Below are 26,039 nucleotides of genomic sequence, written 5' to 3' on the forward strand. Positions count from 1 at the left end.
TATTACCACATAATATTTAGGTCAGGATATATGTTCCTGAGCTTCCCTGGTGGCTCAGACAGTAAAGAATCTGCCTGCAATGAGGGAGACCCAGGTTCGATCCCTGGGTTGGGAAGATCCACTGGAGGAGGAAATAGCTCCCCACTCCAGTATTCTTGCCTAGGAAATCACATGGACAGAGGAGCATGGTGGGCTACAATCCATGGGGTCATAAAGAGTCAGACATGACTGAGCGATTACCAGTTCACATACGTTTCTACCTGCAAAAAGTTTACACTTCTTTAGGTAAGGTAAGAAAACACAAGAGGAAAAAAGATTCAAGAGACTAATATTATACTTTTTTAAAAAGATGGGCAGGAAACCATAGAGATGGCCTCATAAAAATCCATTCTCCTGCTTGGGATGAAATTATTGATTTTCTTAGTTACTATTTTTCGCTCAAGTGTTGAAATAAGTGCCTTTTGATTCCTGGGCTTGAGAAAAACTTGTTCCCCACAGCACTTGGCAAGTATAAATCCCGGGAACTAGGTGCTTTAAGCACTGTGTTTGTGAAGCAGGAGCCATTGTTGAGAAAGAGCAGGCGGGGAGGAGTGAGGTGGAGGGGAGGGAGGAGGTGGAGGGAGGGGGAGCAGAGCCCTGTACTAGGAGCCCTAGCAGCGTGAGAGGGACCAAAAGACGGAGGGGAGGGTCTGTCCTTGCTGGGGCCTTGCAGGGCCGGTCCACCTTGCTCCACTTCTGTTCTACCACTGCTGGGTCCACACAGGGAACCCTCATCACCCACATTGCTCCCAGTAACACTGGAGTCGTTTCATGCAAATGTAACCTGGCTTTACCCAAATCTAAAACCTGAATTGAATTTGTTGAACTATTCAATGGCACACATTTTGGTGCCAAAATGAATTTGCTACACAGGAAGGACTTATTTTGGGGGAGCTTATGAATTTTTGTGATAACTGGCAATATGCAGGAAAAAAAACAACAACAAAACTGCGTTAACCTCAAAATTTGCTGCATGCATACAATCCACTGGGCTCCCCTGATGGCTCACTGGTGAAAAATCCGAGTGACAATGCAGGAGACACAGGTTCAATCCCTAGGTTAGGAAGATCCTCTGAAGGAGGAAATGGCAACTGACTCCAGTAATCTTGCCTGGGAAATCCCATGGATAAAGTAGACTGGCGGGCTACCATCTGTAGTGTCACAAAGAGTTGGACACAACTGAGCACGTACACGCACGTATACAGTCAATTAGTATTAGTTATTGGTGGTATTGTTTTGACTTTAAGGACTTTTAATAAGATCTGGGAATTGAAAAAAAAAATATATATATATATATATTTGCAAGCTTCTGAACTATAACAACACCTCCCACAGTAAAAACTAAACAAAAAAATCTGCTAAAACACTAGTTCATGAAAGCCATTGCTCCAAACCATCAGAATAGGGACCAACCTGAATAGGCTTTAACCACATAAAGCTGCCAGCACCCACAGATTTTGACCAACCAAGATGATAACACAACACTAGGTTTTGCCCCACATACCTTGAGTCTGCATACTAGAGTGTAATTTATTCTGCAAAGGGGAGGAAATTGTAGGCACAGTTTATTAAAATGGAGTATCAGCATTGTGATAGGTGTGGACAGAAAACTGAACCTCACCTGACATTCAGATATCATTTACTAAATACCTGTGATGGGCAAAGAATGCTGAGAAACAAAGACAGGTAAGGCAACATAATGTGTAATGTATTTATGTAGGTTATAAAATATGTAATAATCTATGGCCATTCTATTTATAACACCATAAAAGCCACTAGAAAGGTACAACCAAAAGAGACAGAGTTCACAAATGAAAAAGCTCAAGTTGAGAACTGTAAACAGTTGGGGACGTTTTAAAGGACAGGTTGGATTTAGTGGAGGCTGGGGGAAGGATATTCCAAAGCAAAAGAAACACTGTGACCAGAAGCTCGAAGGTAGGAGAGTACAAGGTCCAATTTGATTGGAAATTAGGAAAGCCGTGGGAGAGAGAGAAGGGGACAAGTTTTGCCTGATTCCGAAAGGCCTTGAAGGCCCAGTGAGGATTTGGCAGTTAATTGGGAAGAAAATGTAATTAAATGGAAAGTTTTTAAGCAGTGGAGTTTTATGCGTTAGGAAAATATTAATAATACCAGTTTTTGAAATAATCTGAAATAAACAGCCAACATCTGGTGCTCATTTACAGAATTCTAAGAAATTTGCATACTAGGCTCAGCTCTTTATGTATATGAGCTAATTTAAACTCACAACTTCCCTTTGAAAGGGGCATTATCATTTTACCAAAGCAACTGAAGCTCAGAGAGGTTAATTCACTGTGCCCAAAGTAACACAGCTGGTTAGTGCCAAGGCCAGGATTTTAACCTTTGGAGTGTCTGGTTCCAAAGCCTCCATGCTTATCCACAAAATAATAAAGGCCAGAACTACAGCTGGGGGCAATAGAAATGAAAAAAAAAAAAAAAAAAATTGGGATGGGGGATGATTCAAAAGTACAGTGACATGAATGTTACAGAATTTGATGTGAGGGAAGCAGAAGGGAGGAATGAGACTCTTAGAATTGGAGCTGGTGTAGGAAGTTGGCAAATAGAGAAATGAGAATGGAGTGTGGCTTTGGGACCAGACCTATAGGCTTGAGACATTGGGACGCAGTGCGATCCTGGACAGAACCAAAGGCTGAAAGGGAAACTTGGGGTCATTTACATAGAAATGGAGGTTAAAACTCCACGTGGAGTTGGTCCCTGGGGTCTCTAAGAGAGCAGAGATGCAAAGAGAAGATGACTCAGGACTGAATTATGGGAAACAAGCGAATAGTCATTAAAGAAGACACATCAGTGGTGAGGCAAAAGTTTTTCCATGTAAACACTGATAGTTTTCTTCTAGCAGATGCCTGATTCTGATCTGCATTAACAGGCTGGTCAGATTTAGATGACAGTGGAGACGCCTTTTATTTATTTTTTTAGTGACAGTATAATTGCTTTACAATGCTGGTGTGCAACAATGTGAATCAGCTATATGCATACATACATCCACTCCCTCTAGCCTCCCTCCTACCCACCCCCTGCCAAGACAGCTTACCTTTAGAGCTATGATAAATGTTCAGGATTTTTATATATTATAGATTGTATATTTGTTTTGGGGGAAGAATTTCTAGAGTAATGAGGCCTAACTCTTTTTTAATGATCTAAATCTTTGAGTCTTCTTTAGCACGTTTCTTCTCTTAAGAAACTAGAGGTTTTTTGTTTCTAATTGTTTTGGGGGGTGGGGGGGTGCGCTACGTGGCATGTGGAACTTCCCCAACCAAGAATTGAACCTGTGCCCCTTGCAGTGGAAGTGTAACAGGGCACAACTTTTCAAAGAATAACATAGCCCAAGGACACAACCGCATCAACCAATTAGAATCAACCCTGCTTGGGATTTGAACCCAGCCAAAACCCTCTGGTACCTGGTTTCAAAACCTAATGAAGCTCAGATTCTTGATGTCTCATCCCAGGAAGAATTCACTGAGAGACAAAGTGAATGTGGTAAGATGTGGATTTGTTCAGATTCGGAAAGAAGCGCACTCCACAGACAGAGTGTGGGCCATCAGAGAGGGCAAGTGTGGCCCCAAAATGTGGCCCAGTTAGTTTTGTATAGGTTGGGTAATTTCATATGCTAATGAGTGGGAGGATTATTCCAACCATTTTGGGGAAGGGATGGAGATTTTCAGGATTTGGGCTACCGCCCACTCCTTGTTTTTTTTTTTTTTCCACTCCTTGTTTTGACAGTGCCTTGGAACTGTCATGGGCTTCCCTGGTGGCTCAGAGGTTAAAGTGTCTGCCTGCAATGCGGGAGACCTGGGTTCGATTCCTGGGTCAGGAAGATCCCCTGGAGAAGGAAATGGCAACCCACTCCTGAATCCCATGGACGAAGGAGCCTGGTGGGCTACAGTCTACAGGGTCGCAAACAGTCGGACAGGACTGAGTGACTTCACTTTCACTTTCACTTGGAACTGACTTCACTTTCACTTTCACTTGGAACTGTCAAGGCCCCTCTGGGTGTGTCATTTCACTTGCTGATTGAGGATCAAGGCCTAGTCTTGTCTGCCGTCTTGGTCCCATTTGATTCTAATTGGTTTATGTGGTTTGTGTTGTGTCCTTGGGCTATGTTATTCTTTCAAAAGTTGTGTCCTGCCCCTTTCCCTCCTGTTACATAAGATTGTAGCCTAATGATAATCTATCATGAGAATGGCCCACAGTTTACCAAGCCAAGCCACTCATTGAGCACCTAGGTTGTTGACACATTATGGATAATTCTGCAGTTAATATTCAAATGTTTCATGCTTTTTACTTGTTTCTGATTACTTTCTGAGTATTTTTTGGAAGCAAAATCATTGGTCAAATGCCATGAATATTTCTCAGGCAGAGTTCTGTTTCAGAATGTGACTATCAATTTGGTGGTAGTAAGTATGCTAGAATATATTAAATCATGCTATCTCCTTCCTACTTGCTTATTTCTGTTCTTGGAAATCAAAAGGAAGCCTTAGAACAAGGATCAACAGCAACCTTTTGGGGAAAAAAGCACACAGGTTTTCTGTTGTTGATTTTTTTTAACACCTTCATGAATAACAGGTATGGATTGGTGGTCACCTTCTATTTAGCCCCACAAGCCATTTTGGGTGCTATTTTTTTTCCCCAACAAAAAGGCTATCCTGTGGGGAGGTAAGTCTATCTTCTGCTTGAAGAGAGACTCTGCCTGGCCTCTGACAAAGACAGATCCAAGGTGATGAACCCCATATTTATCGGCTCTGCTAGGATTTCTCCCCTAGGCCTTGGGGATGTTCAAGCATCTTCTTTGCTTCTCCTGAAGGCCTGGAATGCCTGCTTTTGTCTTGATCTTCCAGGGAGAGCAAGGCAGTCTTCCTTCTTGTCTCCTATCTTTCTCAGCCCCACAGATTTGGCAGCAGGAAGGAAATGGCAGCCCACTCCAGTATTCTTGCCTGGACCGCAGAGCCTGGTAGGCTACAGTCCATGAGGTTGCAAAGAGTCAGATATGACTGAGCGACTTCACTTTCATTCCTTGGCTGTGCGGGGGTCTCTGGCTGCAGGTACCTGGATGCAGCAGCTGCCCTGCCGTTTCTTCCCTTCAGTCCCATCCCATCAGTAGGCAGCATCCACACTTGCCTCTTAGAGCTGTCGTTACCCCTGATGGAAGACGGGCTTCTTGACTCCCACCTTTATTGCAGTGTTCTGCAAACTGTAGGGCCTATTTGTGGGTTGCAAGTAAATTCAGGATTTTAAGGGAAAAGGAGTCAGACTCCGTCACAACGTTAGGTATTGTTTCATGAAACTTTTTTCAAGATTTATATATGCAGAATGTATGGGCCCTATTCAAAAACCTTGAAAGTCAAGGCTGTAAACTCACATCAAATCCCCATGAGGATATGGGGTATATTTAGGTGGGAAAATGTGATTGTCTTTAAAATTTTATTAGCTGGGCTAGTAACTGAAAGGCCATGAGGCTTAGTGGAGAAAACTTCAGCTTTAGAGTCAGAACTGGGTCGATATTGTTACTTTCTCACTAGCTGTGTGACCTTGGACAACTGAAGGGATCTCTCTAAGCCTCCTTAGAATTATTTGTACAATTATTTTCATCCTGTGCGGATGAGATGAAATCGTCTCTGTATAGCCCAGCACACAGGAGAGATACAGTATATAAAGCTCAATTTCTAGTCTTTTGTCTGGGCTGTAGGACAGCCTCTGACAAACAGCCAGCCAGACTCTCTGTTTCTCATCAGGAGTACCTGCTACTTGTGACAGCGCCAAACATGGTTCTGCTCCTCACCTGAGGGACCTCTGGCTCAGTTTCCCACTCTGTGTTCTGTGTGATGACAGTGTTTCTCAGAAGAACCTCTGAGCAAAGAACACTACAGAATCACAGGTTGTAGTCCTGAAATCCTAAGGACCCAGCTCAGGACTTTCCAACCCAGGTGTCCGAGGGGCCAGCCAGGTGAGAAGGCAGGTCAGGTGCTTTGGAACCGTGGGGCTGCGGCAGACGACAGAACACCCACCTCCTTCAGGGGGGTTGACCACAGCATCGTCACCTGCCTACATGTGGAGCCAAGCTGATCAGATCTCAGATTGTTCAAAACCTGGATTTTCTTTTAATATGAAAAAAAAAAATCCACCTTTTAAAAAACACTGTGCTGACCAAATGGAGCATCTGCATGTCATAGAAGCCAGAGAGGCCTGCCAGTTTGCACAGTCTGACCCGATGCTTCGTGGCTCAGCCGACAGTACATATCATCTTAGGAGCTCAAGGAAAACCTCCCAAGGTACCCCAGAACAATGCTCTTTTAACATTATTTTGTAGCAAAAATACATTTTAAGCGCAGAATATATAATTCAACTAATAGAAGAAATTTCCACTGAATGAAGAGGAAGAGCAGGAAAGTACTGGACAGGATTGACAAATGGGTAGTGATCCGTCGTCTCTGTGTTTGTTTCATAAAATGTTAATTCTGTTTTTAAAAAACCGCTTTATCGAGACAGAATTCACATACATACAATTTGATGACTTTTGGTATCATCAGAGTCGCACAACCATTATTATAATAAACATTTTCATCTTCTCAAAAGAAAACCTATTAGCCATCACCCCCCTTCCCCACAGGCTCCCACACCTGGTTACCCCTAATCTACTTCCTGTCTTTATAAATTTCCTATTCTAGACATTTTATATAAATGGAATTGTACAATAGGTGGGGTTTTATGTATGTGGTTTCTTTCACTTAGCATAATGTTTTCCAGGTTCATCCATGTGGTGATGTTTGTCAGTATTCTATCAATGAATAATATTCAATCATAAAGATATACTACGTTTTATTTATCCTCTCATCAGTTGATGAAACTTTGGACTGTTTTTTGATTATTACAAATAATGCTGCCATGAACAATCGTGCAGGTTTTTGTGTGAACGTTTTTGTTTCTCTTGGGTACATACCTAGGAGTGGAATTGCTGGGTCACACGGTAACTCTAGGTATATTATTGGGAGGAACTGTCAGACTGTTTTGCAAACCAGCTGCACTGTTTTACATTCCCACCAGCAGTATATGATGGTGCCAATTTCTCCACATTTTCACTCACACTCGCCATGTCTGTCTTTCTTATTATAAGCCATCCTACCTAGCAGGTGTGCTAAGACATTTGTTCTCAAGGTTTACGGCACTTCTAATAGGGCAGCTGAATTTGGCATGTTGACATGGTTCTTGAGATCAAAACCTAAAGGAGTGATCTTTTCTGAATTTAGATCACCATTTTATAAAAACTTACTAATGAGTTTCCCCTCTTCATATATACCATTCTTTGGCTAACCAGAAAAGAGGCACCTTATCTTTAAAAAGGTGTAATTTTTCTTCCTTATTCACCAGTGAAATATTCCAATTCTAGAGATATTGTTGGTATAAATTTGTGTCCAGGACTTCCCTGTCAGTCCAGTGGTTAGGACTCCATTCCTTTCACTGCCGAGGGCCTGGGTTCAATCCTGGTTGGGGAACTAGGATCCTGCAAGCTGCCCAGCATGCCCCTCTAACACACAAAAATTTGCTTATATACCGTTTTGTTTTGTTGGTGGTGGTTTTTTTTTTTTTTTTTTTTTGCGTAGCCACCTATCTGCCCACAGCTGAAACCACTAATTTCCCCACCTGCAAGCCACACTGGGACAGAAGACTCGGGCCTAGGCAGAAGTACTAAGCAGCCAAAGTTTCCCTTCTATGCTCGCCGACAGATACAATAACACCGCTCCTCTGCCTTCCTTGGGTCTTTCTTTTGGCCCATCTGTTTAATCCTGTAACATCCTCACAAGTGAGATAAGGCATCACAGCCCCTAAGCAAGAGTTGGGGAAACAAGCACACACCTTAATGGCTACCAGAGGCCACACGTGGTGGGACTCAGTGTCCTAGTTCACAACCTGCACTGTTTTCTCTTCCTGAATTCCTCCCCTGTATTGTCAGCATCCAGGAAAAAAAGGTTTTAAGTGTACAGGATCCTTAGTCTGGTTGACCTCCTCAGACATTTTGGTTTGCTGTTTCTCCTCCTTTTCAGAAACTGGCCCTTTTTGAGAAGGACAGACAACAAGAGAATTCATATAGCTTGACTTTACGATTCATTGTATGAGGAGGAATCAATATCCTGCAGCCAAACATCCAGAGCCCCCGTCTGCTTTTTGTGTTTTTTTTTTTTTTTTTTTTTACATTAGAGTTAAGTTTCAAATGCCCATTGGAAGCAACCTTTGGGCAGACATTCTTGCAGTTTACTGTGATAAATTCTTATTTGGCTTGCCATAGTTCATTGTATCCAACTAGGAATAACCTTGGCCTAGTTGGGAGCTGGTAAATAGTACAAATATATGTGTCTGTCTATATTTGCAATTCCCTCCAGCCCCCAACTCCATCTTCCTCTTTTTAAGTTACAAGAACGAGGTGCCATTGACACCTATCCTCAATATTAGTATCCTAACATGTGCTTATTACTGATTATTCTATTTTCCTGCCTTCTGATTTAGAAATACCCCAATGTTTCTCTCCAAAGATGGAAGAGGAAGATTAAAACAATAATTTGCAGTAAGTACTCTTTCAGCTATTAATTCATTTCTTCAGTAGACGTTATTCAGTGCCTGCTATGTGTCAGGCACCCTGCTAGGTGCTTGGGATGCAAAAATAAAATTCCTGCCTATAAGGGGTGCTGTGCAGTGGGACAAACAGACACATAACTGGATAATTACAATTGTGAGCATAGTAGTTAATGTACAGAATATTATGGGATCCCAGAAGAGAGGCACTTCACCTATCTTAGAGGCTGGCTCCAGGAAGGGCATAAATTACATTAATGAAGATATGAAATTCAGTTGCCTAAATTGGGCATGGAGAGTGATCAAGCTTTTTAAATTAGGTAACTCTGTAAGTTAGGATAAAACCCTCAATAACCCTAAAGTAAAATATATGCCAGTTTGTAACTGATGATTCACATTGAAGAAGAGGGTCTAATATCATAAATAAGTGAACATTAAAGTTGCAGGGCTAGAGCTGGAAGTTGTAGGGTTTACTTGAAAGTTTTTCTCCTTTTTATGTTCCTCCCTTTGTATCACAGAAAGCAAATATGAGAAATGTGCCTGTAAGTGGAGGTCTTAATATCCTTCCTTGTGTCATGGCCCCTGATATACTTGGGAGTAAATGAAGCAACCATCACTAGACTGAATGAGGAATAGTACTGTTTGAGGATAGAATTTTTTAAAAAAAGCTTAATTTGCAACCACTGCCTTCATATAAAAATAAAATATGAAGAAAAGCTCAAGGCTAATTGCACTTGAGTTTTTCTAAGTCATGAGTTTAAAGAGGTCAGCATAATCTTAAATCTTTGAAAAATAAGTTTAATCTTTACAACCACTTAGTGATAACTTCCATTTTATAGCTGAAAGATATGAAGCACAAAGAAGTTTAAAAAAAAACACTTGTCTGAGATTGTAGAGCTAGTAAGTAGCAGAGCAAGGATCTGAACCCAGGTCTATTGATATTTAAATCCAGTGCCTGTTACTTACCATAGCATCCTGCTGAAATAGAAACCTGTGTTGGGCCCATTGTTCTCTTGTTCTGTGACCATAAACTGACCCTGGAAGGAGTAAGCTATTAGAAATAACTGGTAAAAGTATCTAAAAAAGTGGTTGATCCAGAGCAAACCCAACAATGCTCCTGGAAAATACTGATAGTACAATCTTCAAGTAATAGTCAAATTTTGATATCATGGATGCCCTAAAATGTAATCATTCTCATGAATATTTTGTAATATAGTCATTGAGAAGATAAAACAGAATTAAAATAACCTAGATTTAAATAAAGCATAAAATTAGATTAATGGAGGGAAGTAAAGAAGAGCATATATGTATGAAAACAGTATAAAAGTTAACTTTAGATGTTTGCTTTTTTAAACACCAATAACTTTAAGCACATTATACTAGTTTATATATTTTTAATATTATTTCTTTTCATGTTCATATAGCATGCATTGTCCACTCACCAAGACTATAAACCCTGATAGCAATTATGTATTTTTTTTTTAAAAAGGAGTAAGCATTAAAATCATAGTCAGGAGAGGTTATCTCTCTGTCTGTTCTCATGTAGCTTAATAAATTTGAGAAAGCATATTATGTTATGGATGTTTACATGGGATATATGAAAAAAACTAACAAAATTATTTAACTTTGGTCTGTTAAATTTGGAGGAATTGGCTGGTGGGTTTAGAAGTGTATAAACATACCACTAGAGAGTGAAAAAAAGGGAAGTCTGTTGTAACTGAATAGGGGTGTGGTCTGCTCAGGCTACAGAGCAATAGATAATAGTTTCATAAAGGGGCGATATAAGCGTATGGTCTCCAGAACTGGCTATTAGAGCCCGCACATTTTCCTCACAGACATAATGTAAGTTTGTCTGTTAAAACCAGCCACCTTGGTGGGTTAGGGAAGCCACAGCCTATGGATTTGGGCATGGGCACTCTCTGCCTCCATCTAATCCTCCGGGTAACAATATACCTACAACTCCTGTAACCCTAGAGCAGTTACATGGATGCACTAAGTGGTGCGATGGGAAAGAAAGATAGCATCACAAGGATTCGTTTGATTATCACAGTAATCCACACCAAGTCAAATAAAACAGCCCAACAGTTAAAAATGTGGTCTCTAATGAATTTGCTAATTCTAGCAGGCCCTCCCAAACATTTCCTGCTGGAGTACCCCGCATCGAAATGAAGTGGCTGTACTTTAATTTCATGGAAGAATCGTTTGATTTCCAGGAAGTTAAGACAGGGCTTTGTATTTAAATAAAAAGTTCCAGACAAGCTGTGAAACTCGAGCAAACCAAGAAAAAGGATGAAACTAAATGCCTGTTGGGTGACTCAAGGTTTCAGCTGCTCTGCAAACCTGACGGTGCGGGCTTAAGAGCCCAGAAAAGGGATGTTTTAAAAGCGGCTGACTGGATCGTTGTCACTTTCTTATAGGAAAAGCCCTGCCTTTCCAGAGATCTAAAGTGTAATGCAACCGTATGTGGTTGAGAAGTTCGAATCTTGGCTGCTTTCGCCCCTCTGCACAAGCAGAAACCCCGGTTTTCGGGGACCGTGATCTCATCGTGTCGCTCTCACTTTTGAAGGTCTGTTAAAAGTCTGGGGCCTCTTATCTCAACGGCTGTGGAAGTGAGTTTGGGGTGAGAAAGGGGGGGGGAGGTCTGTGGGTGTCTCTTTTGCCTGAGGAGTTGGAGACACTTGTGGAAAAGTCAGGCCCTTTTCGCTCCGGCGGCCGCTCGGGTGTGGGGCTGGCTTGGGTTAGACACATGCACACATACACCATAGAGCTCTGCTTTCCCGTAGCAGCTGCTGCCTCTGCCTCTGCCTCTCCCGCCTCAGCCTCTCTGCCCGGCACACACACACATTCAGATTTGCGCGCTGTTTCAATCCTTGATGACGTGTCCCCGGAGACAGCCAATAGCAGGCGGGCTCTGGTCAGGACAATGGGAGGTATCGGGCCAATGAGCGAGCCCCGTGAGTTGGCGGTAGCCAATAGGCGCGGCGCTGGCTGGAGAGTAATGTTACAGAGCGGAGAGAGTGAGGAGGCTGCGTCTGGCTCCCGCTCTCACAGCCATTGCAGTACATTGAGCTCCATAGAGACAGCGCCGGGGCAAGTGAGAGCCGGACGGGCACTGGGCGACTCTGTGCCTCGCGGAGGGTGAGTCCGGGGCAGCGCCGCGGCGGGGAGAGCGCCTCCGGCAGCTCCTCAGCCCGCGCGGCGGCCGGATCCCCGCGGCCGGGAGCCGGCGGGTCAGGATCCACACAAAGGCAAATGAGGGGGGACCGTGGGGGGAAACTGCGCACGGAGCGAGCCTCCCCTCGGGCGCCGGGAGCCCTGCCCCGCGCCGGAGCCCCGGCCCCCGGGGCCGCCTGAGGCGCCGCGAGCCCCGAGCCCCGCGAGTTTCCACCCCCGGCGGCGTCCGCGCTGACTGGCGCAAAAAAAAAAAAAAAAATTTTTTTTTTCCATTAAAAAAAATTTTTTTTAACGTGTTTTTGAACCCCCGGGGCCGAGCGTTCGGGCGGCCGGCGTGCGCGGGGGGCGGCGGGCCGCCGGGCGGGCGGGCGGCGCTTCACGGCTGCATTGGCCGCCGCAGAGCCGGGCGCCGGCGGCGAGCGGGCGAGCGAGCGCGGGCGGGCGGGCGCTGCGGGCGGGCGGCGGCGCGGGGCCGGGGCCGGGGGCGGCGGCGCGGGGCCGGGCCCGCCGGCCTGAGCCCGAGCCCGGGGCCGGGCGCGGCGGCCGGGCGGCGGGGGGGAGCGGCGCCGCGGCGCTCGCTGGATAACATGGCTGACTCGGCCCGGCGCTGCTGGCTGGAGAGAAAACAAGGCGGGCGCGGGCGGGGGGGAAGCTGGGCGCAGCAGTTCCGAGGCAACTTTTTTTTTTCCTCTTCTGCCAGCCCCGCGTCCCCCCGAGTGCGGGGGCGGCGGGCCGCGCGGAGGGAGACGGGGAGCGGCGGGCCGGGGGCGCCTCCCGAGGCGGGGGCCCCCACCTCACACACACACACCGCGGACGGGGGAGGGGGAGGGTCCGGCCGCGCGCCCCCCGCCCCTCCCCCCGGCCGTCATGGCCTAGTGTGTGCGCCAGAGCGCGCCGCGCACCCCGCCCGCCGGCGCTCGCACTCACTCTCGCACACTCACTCTCGCGCACACACTCACACACATACACACACAAAGGGAAGGAGCCATATTCTCTCGCTCGCCCTCGCGGCGGCGGCGGCGCAGGCGGGGAAGACGCGCAGCGGCCATTCCGTGCGCGCCGGCCCCGGCGGCCGCGGGCGGAGCCAGCCCCCATTTCGAGCGGGGCTGCTCCCTCCGCCGAGCCGACAAAATGGGGGAGGCCGACGGGCCTGCGCGGGGCGGCGGGCGCACGTGGCGGGCCCCGCGCGCGGGGATCCGGGCCTGAAGGCCCGGTCGCCGCCCCCCCCCCCGCCCCGGGGGGGTGGCGGCCTCCCAGCGCGCGGCCCCGAAGTTGGCGGGCGGGCGGGAGTAAGGGGGCCCGGGTGGCGGGAAGGTGTGCGAAGCCCGCCCCGCGCGGCGCCCCAACTTTTCAGGGCTTAAAAATATATGTGTATATATATATTCCCCGGGTGGGGGCGGGGGGCAGCCCGAGCCACGAGCAGGAGTGGCTTTTGTCCCTCATCGTTGTTTACTCGAAGAAACTTCAGACCGGACGTGTTTAGTCAGAACCGAAATACATCTCGGGGCCAAACCGATAGGAAGCGAGGCTGCCTGGCGGTGGCAGCCGCGCAAATAGCACCGCCACCCCCCCACACCACCCCACCCCCAGCCTGGGTCCGAGCTGCCGCTTCCACGGTCCCTCCTCCCGGCAAAGTTTTGTGCCGAGAAGAGAATATTTTAAAGCAATCATGGGGAAAACTTTAGACGAGCGGGGAAACTGGCCCGTAATCCGGAAAGGTCTACTCAACTTTGGCTCTTACCTACTCCTTACGTAGCTGCATGAATCTGCAGCATTCCTTTTCTGACCTTTGGGTTTGTTGATTAATAATGATTTCTTACATGAAAAAAAAAATTTTAATGACCACTTAGGTATTACATTCAAAACAGATGCAGGGAGATAATTCACAAATACGGTATGAGTGTACCATTGTGTCTACACTTTCTTTGAGATCCCACTGAAGGACCATTTATTGGGTTGGTGCAGACTCTTCTAGGAATTGTCCATCCCTGACATTTTCTTTGATATTGTGAGGGGTTGTTGCCAAGGCCGTGTTTAATAACCAGTGCCATGCTGTTCATTGACTCCCCAAGAAGTTCAAGTGCTCTTCGGTGCCATAAATGTCATTGTTAACATTAAAATTGTGTTTTTTTATTTTTTAGAAAAATAATTAAACATGGGCAAAGGAGATCCTAAGAAGCCGAGAGGCAAAATGTCATCATATGCATTCTTTGTGCAAACTTGCCGGGAGGAGCACAAGAAGAAGCACCCGGATGCTTCTGTCAACTTCTCAGAGTTTTCTAAGAAGTGCTCAGAGAGGTGGAAGGTAAGAGGGCTGAAAACCTACTGAGTAGGCAATAAAGGCTGAATTCCAAATTGCGATTTTTTTTTTTTTTTAAAGCTTCGGTACAATTTGCAAATGTGGGTGTTGATGTCGGAACAGGTTACTAAATATTTAGCAAAGGATACTGCATTTTATTCATTTCCATACTTCACAATTGGTTAAAATTTTGTTAACTCATGTAAGTTTACAATTTTTTTTTTTTTTACAGACCATGTCTGCTAAAGAGAAAGGAAAATTTGAAGACATGGCAAAGGCGGACAAGGCCCGTTATGAAAGAGAAATGAAAACTTATATTCCTCCTAAAGGGGAAACAAAAAAGAAGTTCAAGGATCCCAATGCACCTAAGAGGCCTCCGTAAGTATCTTGCCTGTTTTGATTTTTCAGGAAGTATTTTATTGTAGACAAATTTAGCAGGCCACCCTGTGGATCTCCAGTCTGTAATCAAAGTTTCTTAGCTAACTGGTATTGGTATATTTAAATTTTGTAAAATTTCTCTTGGGTGGCAGTTTTAGTTAGAGCGGTGAAATTAGATACTGACCTCACCCAATATGTCTCCTAAATGTAGTTTTGATTCTTTTTTATTTCTTGAGAAATCATAAGAGTAATTGCAGAATGTTCATTTGGAATACTAATAAATAATATATGTTCAACTAGTAATGTTGTAAGTTAAAATAACTGTGTAAATTAAGTCTAGTGAGGGATATTTAGCATTTTATAACATGATACCCTGTCAGATATGTGGTAGAAATTAGAAGTGGCTTTTATATAGCAGTACAACACAGTTGTTGGTAAACCTGCAATTCTAAACTTAACTCTCTCCTTTTAGTTCGGCCTTTTTCTTGTTTTGTTCTGAGTATCGTCCAAAAATCAAAGGCGAACATCCTGGCCTGTCTATTGGTGATGTTGCAAAGAAACTGGGAGAGATGTGGAATAACACTGCTGCGGATGATAAGCAGCCTTATGAGAAGAAGGCTGCTAAGCTGAAGGAAAAGTATGAAAAGGTAAGCAGTGCGGGTTTGGTGTAGCGGTGAAGGAGTATGCCAGATGTTAGATGAACAGCTGTACTTGGTACTGCAGCTTAATTTCCTATTTTATGATTTCTAATAGGTGTGGTGCAGTGTTGAGTATAACAACTATTCAGTGCACCATTAGCTGTAGTCTGCAAGTCCCTTTCCATCTTTCAAAGAATGTAGATCAAATAAATTGTTAAAGTTGTTTGACTTAACATAATTTGTCTTGGGCAAGGGCCATATACACTTAAGCTGGTTTTGTTATTCTCCACCATGTGAATTTATGAAAATTCTGGTAGTCACTTTGAATCAGATAATGTCATTATTTTAACTGTTCAGGCACACAACATAAAAATAGGCTGGACCAAGTAATACAGATCTGTATTGTTCATAAACACCCTGAAACACTTATGTTCTTTCCCTTATATTAAAAACTTGACTAAGTTAGAAAGTTTAAAATATTTTGATCTGTACAGTAAATTGATACCAGAAAAAGCTATAACCTCCCCTTATACTTTTAATTGAAATATTAAGTAAAGTTAGATTTTAGGTTATTTAGTCATTCTGGAGAAATATATCCATTTCTAGATGTTTCTGAACCTAGTTGCATGCTTGGTGGCAGATAACTTTTTTTTTTTTTATGGAGAGATTTCCTGCTATGGATTAGGGTCTGTCAGTATAAACCTGTAGAATGCTTTTTTGCATTCAGAAGGTGGCAGTGTCTACCCTTTAATCAGTCTCTACATTCTAGTTTTAATAAACTAAAGTTTGGATGTGGTATATAGTTGTACTTCAGTGAGCCATAGCAATGCAAATATTAGACAATGTCATACCATGAGCTCTGGCTTATTTAGTTATCTCATAATATTTTTATGAGTGTTTGTGAAAGTCCAAGTTGGTGTGAATCTTCAGATAAATGGTATTTTAGTGTATCTGAGTCCTTGTTTTTTCCATAAAGTTTTGCCTGTTACTTTTATTTCTCCCATTACTTAACTGTTTGGTCTTTCGTCCCACTTTCTTCCTGCCTTTATTTTGGAAGGATATTGCCGCATACCGAGCTAAAGGGAAGCCTGATGCAGCAAAAAAGGGAGTTGTCAAGGCTGAAAAGAGCAAGAAAAAGAAGGAAGAGGAGGAAGATGAGGAAGATGAAGAGGATGAGGAGGAGGAAGAAGATGAAGAGGATGAGGAGGAGGAAGAAGATGATGATGATGAATAAGTTGGTTCTAGCGCAGTTTTTTTTTTTTTTTTTTTTCTTGTCTATAAAGCATTTAACCCCCCTGTACACAACTCACTCCTTTTAAAGAAAAAAAAATTGAAATGTAAGGCTGTGTAAGATTTGTTTTTAAACTGTACAGTGTCTTTTTTTGTATAGTTAACACACTACCGAATGTGTCTTTAGATAGCCCTGTCCTGGTGGTATTTTCAATAGCCACTAACCTTGCCTGGTACAGTATGGGGGTTGTAAATTGGCATGGAAATTTAAAGCAGGTTCTTGTTGGTGCACAGCACAAATTAGTTATATATGGGGATGGTAGTTTTTTCATCTTCAGTTGTCTCTGATGCAGCTTATACGAATAATTGTTGTTCTGTTAACTGAATACCACTCTGTAATTGCAAAAAAAAAGAAAAAGAAAAAAAGTTGCAGCTGTTTTGTTGACATTCTGAATGCTTCTAAGTAAATACAATTTTTTTTATTAGTATTGTTGTCCTTTTCATAGGTCTGGAAATTTTTCTTAAGGGGAAGCTAGTCTTTTGCTTTTGCCCATTTTGGATCACACAGAATTATCACACTGTTTATCTTTCATATAGTTAGCTGATAAAAAGCTTTTGTCTGCACACCCTGCATACCCATGATGAGGGTAATAAAAGTTGAATTGAGACACCTTTCATCCATAACTGAAACTTCAGTCTTGACCAGTTGATAGCGGATTTCACATAGCCCAGTTACATTTACCAAGTGAAGAGTAACCAATCTATTCACAGCACGGGATTACTAGAATCAAGCATTTTGAAAGTCTGTCCTTGAAGGACTAATAGAAAAGTATGTTCTAATCTTTACATGAGGACTCTACACTCTTTAACTCCCATTACCATGTAATGGCAGTTATATTTGCAGTTCCCACGTTAAAGACCCGAGAATGTATCCCCAAAAGCGTGAGCTTAAAATACAAGACTGCCATATTGTTTTTTTGTCGATGATTGTCCCAGCAAAGGCTCTGGGAAAAAGTGCTGGCTGTAAATGTCTTCTCCTGCTTATCCAAGTAGAGATTGTTTAGGAAACTTGAGACCCTTGGTTAAAGGTATTTTTAATTAATTGGGCTGACTTTAAAAGTTATATACCACATTTTAAATCAGGTATATCTTCCTGTATTATGGTTTGCCCCTTTATAAATCGAATAGACAAGGGAGGAAGACACTTTGTATTTCAGTATGAATTAACTGATTTATTTGAATTTGACTTTTCTTTACAAAACTCCAGCTCATTCATTAGGGTCATATGTTTATCTGCTTAGCAGTTTAGGGAACAATTTGGCAATTTTGTGGTTTTTGAGATTATTGTTCTCTTAAAGTGCCAGTGTTTTAAAATAGCGTTCTTGTAATTTTACACGCTTTTGTGATGGAGTGCTGTTTTGTTATATAATTTTGACTTGGATTCTTTCCATTTGCATTTGTTTATGTAATTTCAGGAGGAATACTGAACATCTGAGTCCTGGATGATACTAATAAACTAATAATTGCAGAGGTTTTAAATATTAGTTAAATGGCTTTCACTTAAGATTTTTGTTATATACATATTTTATCTTAATATCTCTTAGCAACATCCTTTAAGTGTAAGGGCTGCCAAAGTTTATCCTTTTAAAAATACTCACTTCACCCTTATAAATAGGTTAATGGGCTGATAAAAAAAGATTTCCATGAGACATTCCATGTGTTCTCAGGCTGCTATCTATAAATTAGGAAAAAACTAATTTTGCTTCCAGACTACTGAGTAAGATAGTTTTCCAAAGCAAGGTACATGTAAGTAAAAAGCAGAATAGTGATTATAAATCTAAACTTCCCTTTTCTAAGCTAAAGGAGAGGACATCAAAGGAAGGCTGAAATTGTCAAAATTTATCAAATTTTTGGTCAAGAGGAACAAGACGTTATCTCTGATTTACATGCAAGTTTCCTATAGCTATAGAAATTGTTGCTAGTAGGCAATCCTAAATGGATAAATTCTGCCCTGAGGAACTTGAGTGGGTATTATGTGGCAGAAGATGTTGAGAATGGGAACAAGGATTTTTTCAGGTTAACTAACTGGATTCAGGTCTTGACAGGAAGACATGGACAAAAACCCTCTTAAATTTTCAGACATACTAGCTCTTCAGTATTCAAAAGTACACCCTGAAACTTTGGTATCCAAAATGCAAATAAAGGGAGGTAGGAGGCAATTTAAATAATTTAGTGGAAAACCCTTGTTTAACTGGAGATGGTTTTTTAAAAGTTAACGCAGAGGAACTATTTCAATGGTTAGAAACAGTTACAGCACTATGGGTTATAAAGATTTTCTTCACATCAGATTAAACTATAGTATTTTCTGCATGTTAAAAATTGATAAAATTGGCATACTGATTTAAAAACTAATTGTTTTCCTAAAGGTTGGGAGGTATTGGCTGGTTAGTTACTATGATTGTCCTTTTGGCCTTGCTATCAGTTACTGATATTTGCTGTATTAATTTTCTTAATCTGGAAATTGTGTCCTGTGCACCACAGGGGTGAGACTCAAATGATAAAAGGTGAAAAGTGCCTGAGTGACAAGATGTTCAGCAAATACTTCCTTCACAGCCTGGGGGATTTTTTCAGTATTGTTAGACATTAGGGTAGTATCCAGCTGTATTGAAGATGCACTGGAAATATAAGACAGAAATTTCTGAATGGAAAGTGTGGGCAACTCCCTTGCTTGGCATCATATAAACCATGACAGAAGTTCAAATTTAGGTCTGTTCAGTGTAACAGGCCTCAAAGTGCCTGAAATACCTCTTTCAATACCAGCCAGGTACTTTCTGCATAGGATGGTATAACTATAAATTAGCACAAACCCATTACAGTTTACATCTTGGGATTAACTGCTGCTCAAGTGTGAACCATTGGCTAGTAACTAGTCTGTTAAGTGGTAACGTATTTTAAAAATTTTTTTCACATTGATGCATTGTCATTTTCTGTAAATTGACTCTTGAAATGCTTTTAAAACAACATAAAAGCTAGGAAACTCTGGATACCTATGCAACAAGAGATGCAAGCTGGTTCACTGGCCCGCTTGTTAACAGCGAAGACATGAACAGTGCTAACACTTGCCAGAACTTGGGAAGTTCCCTGGGTCTAAGCCAAGTCGGTCCCTGGAGTAAGTAACAAGGCAAAACGGCTCTGCTCTAGGAACACTGCTATTTAACAGTACACCCTGGCTCAGGACATGGGATGACAGGCATAATTTAATGGGCCATACTCCAGAATGTGCCCACACCTTCTAGTAGGTTTTGGTCTGGAATCACAGCTGCCAGTAAAAATGAAGGTCACTCAGTGTCTGACTTTGCGACCCCATGAACTATATGCCCACCAGGCTCCTCTGTCCACAGGATTCTCCAGCAAGAACACTGGAGTGAGTAGCCATTCCCTTTTCCAGGGGAGCTTCCCAACCCAGGGATCAAATCTGGGTTTCCATTTTAGGCAGATTCTTTACCATCTGAGCCACCAGGGAAGCCTGAGTCATGTCATTGGTTTGATCTATAGATGTAACTGACTGAAAAGGAGGAAGCAGTAGTACAGATCTGGAATGATATGAGGAATTATGGCAGCTTGAACAATGGTAGGATCAAGGATGCAGAGAATGAAAGCCAATCAACAGTGGTGAGAAAATCAGTGAAAAAGAGACTCTTGTACTTTTTTTTCTCTTCAGTCACACAATTCAAACATACAAGTGACATTCCATGGTATGATGTTCCATAATACATTTGATAATTACTGATGTCATTCGTGTTGTTGGCTATTTTTTGCTATTCCTAACTACCACAGTGAACACCTTGAAATAGAATTGCCGAGTCAAGTGCATTTAAAATTTGGCAGATACTGACAAAAGGACCGCTTCCCCAAGGCTATCCTTACTGTGAAAGTTTTTAGCGATGATTTCTAAGATAAATCAGGATTTTTTTTTTTTACTGATTATTCTTTAGCTCTATGAAATGACTCTCCCTTTTTTTTCCTTGTTGCATTATTTTTTTAATTTTTTTAATTGAAGGATAACTGCTTTACAGACTCTCCATTTTTAAAAGATGAGAAATTAAAATACTGAAATACTGTTGTTTGTTCAGAGCCACCCAAACACGAGGTAGAATCAGACATGAGAGACCCTTGGGTGTGACTATTTAGACTGTTTCCACTACTGAACAAATTATTTCTCTATAAAGTTATTGCAATAATGAATTCATTGTGTGAAAATGAGGAACTTCCTATTTTGGCATCTTGGATCCAGAAGCTTTACCTGGGGAGGGATTTTTCTAGCAGAGGTTGTGTGTCAATCTTTACAGAAGCTGTAACCAATAGTTTCGGAGAAAAACTATAGTCAAGGATTGTGTGGGCCGGATTCCGGGCATTAGGAGATGATAGGTTATTTGGAAAAGAGGAATGGATATTGAGGATCTGCCTTAAATGGGATAAAATGACCACTGCTTCACGTCCTAGCTGGAGATGGTACTTTAGGAAAAGGGCATACTGCAAATGCATTTATAAGTGCAATTGTATTAATAGACTTTAAAGTGGAATTAAGCCTAGTTCCTTAGAATTACATAGAATCTCCAATTACAGGCTTTATCATACTTTTCCTTCACTGGGTTTCAACTAGGGATCATCCTATAAAGTGTTCTGAACATAAGCAGGTAAGAAAAGTCCTAAAGCAAATAAGCATGGGCTGGGGGTGAGTTGTACATTACTCATTACTGTGAAGAATAAGAACTTGGGGCTGTTCACAGCAAGGATGTGGCAGCCCCCTCCCTACTCCCCCGCCTAACTTTCAGGGAACCTCAAGTCTTGCTCTGCCACTTGGAGTCCACCTGTCTGGGACTTGGGCATGGTGAGTGGGCTAGACACACACAGGCTGAGAAGTCTTTTTTTTTTTTTTTTATAAGAGGATCAAGAGGTGTCATTGCTTTGGGACTGCAAAGAGATCAAACCAGTCAGTCCTAAAGGAAATCAATTCTGAAAATTCAATGGAAGAACTGATGCTGAAGCTGAAGCTGGAATACTTCGGCCACCTGATGTGAAGAACCGACTCATTGGAAAAGACCCTGATGCTGGGAAAGATTGAAGGCAAAAGGAAAAGAGGTCAACAGAGGATGAGATGATTGGATAGCATCACCGACTCAATGGACATGAATCTGAGCAAACTCTGGGAAATGGTGAAGGACAGGGGAGCCTGGTGGGCTACAGTACATGGGGTCACAGAGTCATGCACGACTTACCGACTGAATGACAGCAAAGAGTAAAGCATAGTGCCAGTGTAGGGTCCTAGCACATTAGAAGTGAAAGGCTCTAGGCTCTTGGGAGTCCAGCTGGTGCATTTGCACAGAGCAGTGAGTCAGTAGAGGCCCACCAAAATTCAAAGGCTGGCTCAGAGACCAAAAACAGTATCAAAACAATCTAGCAGCACCAGACTAAGAGCAGGTGCAAAGAAATTTACGAGTTTCTTCCCCTTCCCTGTAAGGACAGGAACCGGGTGTGTGTAGGGGGTGGGGTGGGGCACAGCTGGAAGCCTTCCTCCCTAACTCTTTTTCTGCCTGGGTTCCCCTGCCTTGGCTACGATTGTTCCAGCAAGTCAGCACACTGCTGTGATTCCTGTGACTCCTCTCTGGCCTTCCTCCTTCTGTTTACTTGGACTCAGGACACTTACAGGCAAAACAAAACTAAAATACTGTCAATCATGTAGAAACTGATAAGCTGCCTGATTCTAAAGGGCTGGGAAGCCCCAGAAGAATGTGTGCTGCGTATGAGTCCTTAGAACTGCAACCTGAACTCCAGAAGAAGGAAGGATTGCAATGCACTGCAATCTCTTTTGAAAAACTGTTATTGTGAGTAAAATTTACATTCATTGAAAGAAAACAACCAAGAAACCAAAAATCTACAATTCTATCAACAATTAACATATTATGCGCCCTTGTAGTTTTATATATGTAACATGATTAACACACGTATATTGGTGCTAAGTCGCTTCAGTCGTGTTCGACTCTTCTCGACCCTATGGAGCATAGCCACCAGGCTCCTCTGTCCGTGGGATTCTCCAGGCAAGAATACTGGAGCCGGTTGCCATTTCCTCCTCCAGGGGATCTTTCTGACCCAGGGTTCAAACCTGCATCTCTTGCATCTCCTGCATTGGCAGGCAGATTCTTTACCACTAGCACCACTTGGGAAATGCAACACATATATATGTGATTAATAAATAAAATATATGTGTATATATTTACTTATTTAATCTGAGGTGAGATTCTCATAAGATAAAATGAACAATTCAATGGCATTTAGTACATTCACAGTGTTGTGCAACACCACCACTAGTTCCAAACATTTTCATCACCCCAGAAGGAAATCTTGTACCATCAATTCCTCCCTCCCCCTTGACTCTTGGCAAAACCCAATCTGCATTGTCTCCATGGATTTACCTATTGTGGGTATTTCATATAAATGGAACTGTACAATATGTGACCTTTTGTGTCTAGCTTCTTTCACTGAGCATTGCTTCTCAAGGTTCATCCACATAGTGGTACGTATCAGTATTTCATTCCTTTTTGTGGCTGAATAATATTCCATTGGTGGTATATATCACAATTCATGTATTCATTCATCCATTGATGGACACTTGACCAGTACTCCTATGAACATGCATGTTCATGTATTGTTTTGAATACCTGTTTTCAATTCTCCGTGTACACATGTAAGAATGGAATTACTGGATCTCGTGATAATTCTATGTTTAATCTTTTGAGGGACCACGATGGCTAAGATGACTCTTCTACAGCAGCTGAACCACTTTACATTCCCTCTAGCAATGGATGAGCATTCCAACTTCTCCACAACCTCACCAACACTTCCTGTTTTCTATGCACATCTGTGATAGCCATCCTAGTGCATGCATCTCCTTGTGGTATTGACTGTATTACCCTAATGACTAACGATACTAAACATCTTTTCATGTGCTTATTGGCCATTTGCACACCTTCTTGGGAGAACTAATTTAAGTTCTTTGCCAATTTTTTAAAAAATGACTTATTTTTTGGTTGCCCTGGGTCTTGGTTGCTGTCCTTGGGCTTTTTCTCTAGTTGCAGAGTGGGGACTCCTCTTCACTGTGGTACACGGGCTTCTCATTGCCATGGCTTCTCCTGTTGCAGAGCCAAGGCTCTAGAGCACAGGCTCAGTGGTTGTGGCCGCACAGACTTAGTTGCTCCGCAGAACATGAAATCTTCCTGAACCAGGGATCGAACCTATGTCCCCTGCATTGGCAGGTGGATGCTTATCCACTGTACTACCAGGGAAGTCCGCCTTGCCCATTTTCAAATTGGGTTGTGGTATATATATTTGTTTTACAAAAAAATGGTAACATATTTACAAACATTCTATTTGAAAATGACTTTTACGGAAAACAATCTTTATTAAACTAACTTTATCATCATATATTCTTATTGTGCTCTGCATTGCATCATTTCTACTGCCTCCATGGTTTTCCACTGAGTAAATATAAAATATCATACATTCTGTGCCAAATGTATTTTAAATTGATGTTGCTAGAGGACTTCCCTGATGGGGTCCAGTGGCCAAGACTCCAAGCTCCCGATGCAGGGGGCCCAGCTTCAACCCCTGATCAGGGAACTAGATCCTATATACCACGACTAAAGGTTGAAGATTTCACGTGCCGCAACCAAGGCCTGGCACAGCCAAATCAATTAATTTTAAAAATACCATAAATGATCTAGTCAATCCCATCTTATTAGACGTTTGTGTGGTTTCTGATTTTTTAGTTAGTTTTATTGAAGTATAGTTGATTTACAATGTTGGATTAATTTCTGCTGTGCAGCAAAGTGATGCACACATACATATACACTCTTTTTCATATTCTTTTTCATTATGGTTTGTCACAAGATATTGAATAAAGTTCTCTGTGTTTTCCTTCTGTAGGAAGGACCTTGTTTGTTGATTTTTTAAGCATTTTGAATAAGGCTAAGATGACTCATCTTTTCTTGTACCCATACTTTTGTGTCCATGATTATTTTGTTAGGTTATACATATTCCTCAAAGTTAAATGGATGAATTTGAAGTCAGTTTTTGAATGAAATGAAATGATTAATTTGGTTTTACCAAGCCACCTTGAGCAAGTTTGCACCCAAATGTAATAACTTTTTAAAAGGCTATTGAGACAATTTTACATATAAGAGATATGTAGGTTCATGATTTCTAAGATTCTATAAAGCAGTGGGGGAAATTGTGAAAGGGGTAAGCCTTCAAAAGCAAGCAGATTAAAAGCCTTAAAAACCTGGAGAGCTGTTGGGTTGAAATGACTGTTCTCCTTTATGCTTCTGTTATTTTACTACTTTTCAGGTTGAAGATTAACAGAAAGCACTTTTATATTTAAGTAATTGCAGGACTGCAAAAAGAGAACGTGTGGATCAATTGGAATGGGTGAAAAAACTTTGAAATTTTTGCAAAACCATTAGAGCTTCTTGCTTTTCATTTCATTGGATCTAGTTGTATTCTTCATAATAATCTACATGATTTCCAAAACTTACTAGTCATTTGTATCAGAATTATTTTCTTTAAATACAGTTATCTGTGCTTTCACATGTGATTTAACACCGAGACACAGGTCAACAATTCTTCTAGGGAGTACATGTCTTATCAAATAGTGGTCAACAGGTCAACATAAAATTGGATTAATTATAAAAAAAAATTATCTTCTAGTCAGTCCCATAGGAATTTATTTCATACATTGATAAGTATTGGATTTTACACTATATGGATCAAACCTGAAAAGTAATATAAATTTTTCACTTCTTTTAAGGACCAAAACTTTAGAGATCAACATTGTAAAACTTTATATCATGAATTTATATATACTGAGCTTCTACAGATAATTATAATGAACCATTAGAAGTAATATTGATTTTATTTTTAAAAATTAGGTAAGAGATACATTATTGTAAATCTAATATTTGAAGGGTTTTTTTTTTTTAATGTTAAGGTCTTGAGAATTTTTAAAGAATAACAGGTAAGAATCAAACTGACTTGGAAAAAAACAACAGAGATATAGTTTTATTATTATTGTTTTTTGCTATGTCTTCATTTTAAGGCCCAATAAAATTTTTTCTCACCTTTAAAACCAAGGAGTCTTGCTGCTGCTGCTTCTGCTGCTGCTGCTAAGTCGCTTCAGTCGTGTCCGACTCTGTGCGACCCCACTAGGCTCCTCTGTCCCTGGGATTCTCCAGGCAAGAACACTGGAATGGGTTGCCATTTCCTTCTCCAGTGCATGAAAGTGAAAAGTGAAAGTGAAGTCGCTCAGTCGTGCCCGACTCTTAGCGACCTCATGGACTGCAGCCTACCAGGCTCCTCCGTCCATGGGATTTTCCAGGCAAGAGTACTGGAGTGGGTTGCCATTGCCTTCTCCAAAGGAGTCTTAGTAGGCTATTATTAATAATATTTAAAATCTCACTTTAAAAAAAACCATAAAAATGGGACTTCCTTGATGGTCCAGTGGTTGGGACTCTGTGCTCCCTGTGCAGGGGATACAAGTTCAGTTCTTGATCAGGGAACCAAGATGCCACATGCCTCGTGATGCAGCCAAAAATAATAATAACAAATTTTAAAACATCATTAAAAAC

At 42.1% G+C, this 26,039-nt stretch overlaps 1 protein-coding gene across 10 annotated transcripts in view; it reads left to right on the forward strand.

Moving 5' to 3' along the window:
* The window catches only part of HMGB1 (high mobility group box 1), a 124,493-nt gene extending 106,595 nt beyond the window's left edge, over positions 1–17,898 (forward strand). For 4 of the 10 annotated variants that reach the window (XM_059891959.1, XM_059891961.1, XM_059891967.1 and 1 more), the window contains 6 exons: positions 8,575–8,632; positions 11,058–11,206; positions 13,956–14,119; positions 14,346–14,491; positions 14,964–15,138; positions 16,187–17,898. In XM_059891959.1, the coding sequence (XP_059747942.1) occupies positions 13,970–14,119; positions 14,346–14,491; positions 14,964–15,138; positions 16,187–16,363 (648 nt within the window). In that variant the 5' untranslated portion in view covers positions 8,575–8,632; positions 11,058–11,206; positions 13,956–13,969 and the 3' untranslated portion in view covers positions 16,364–17,898. 10 annotated transcript variants of the gene reach the window in all.
* Positions 17,899–26,039: the final 8,141 nt, after the last annotated feature.

This window comes from Bos taurus, chromosome 12, assembly GCF_002263795.3.
Source record: "Bos taurus isolate L1 Dominette 01449 registration number 42190680 breed Hereford chromosome 12, ARS-UCD2.0, whole genome shotgun sequence".
Lineage (NCBI taxonomy): Eukaryota > Metazoa > Chordata > Mammalia > Artiodactyla > Bovidae > Bos > Bos taurus.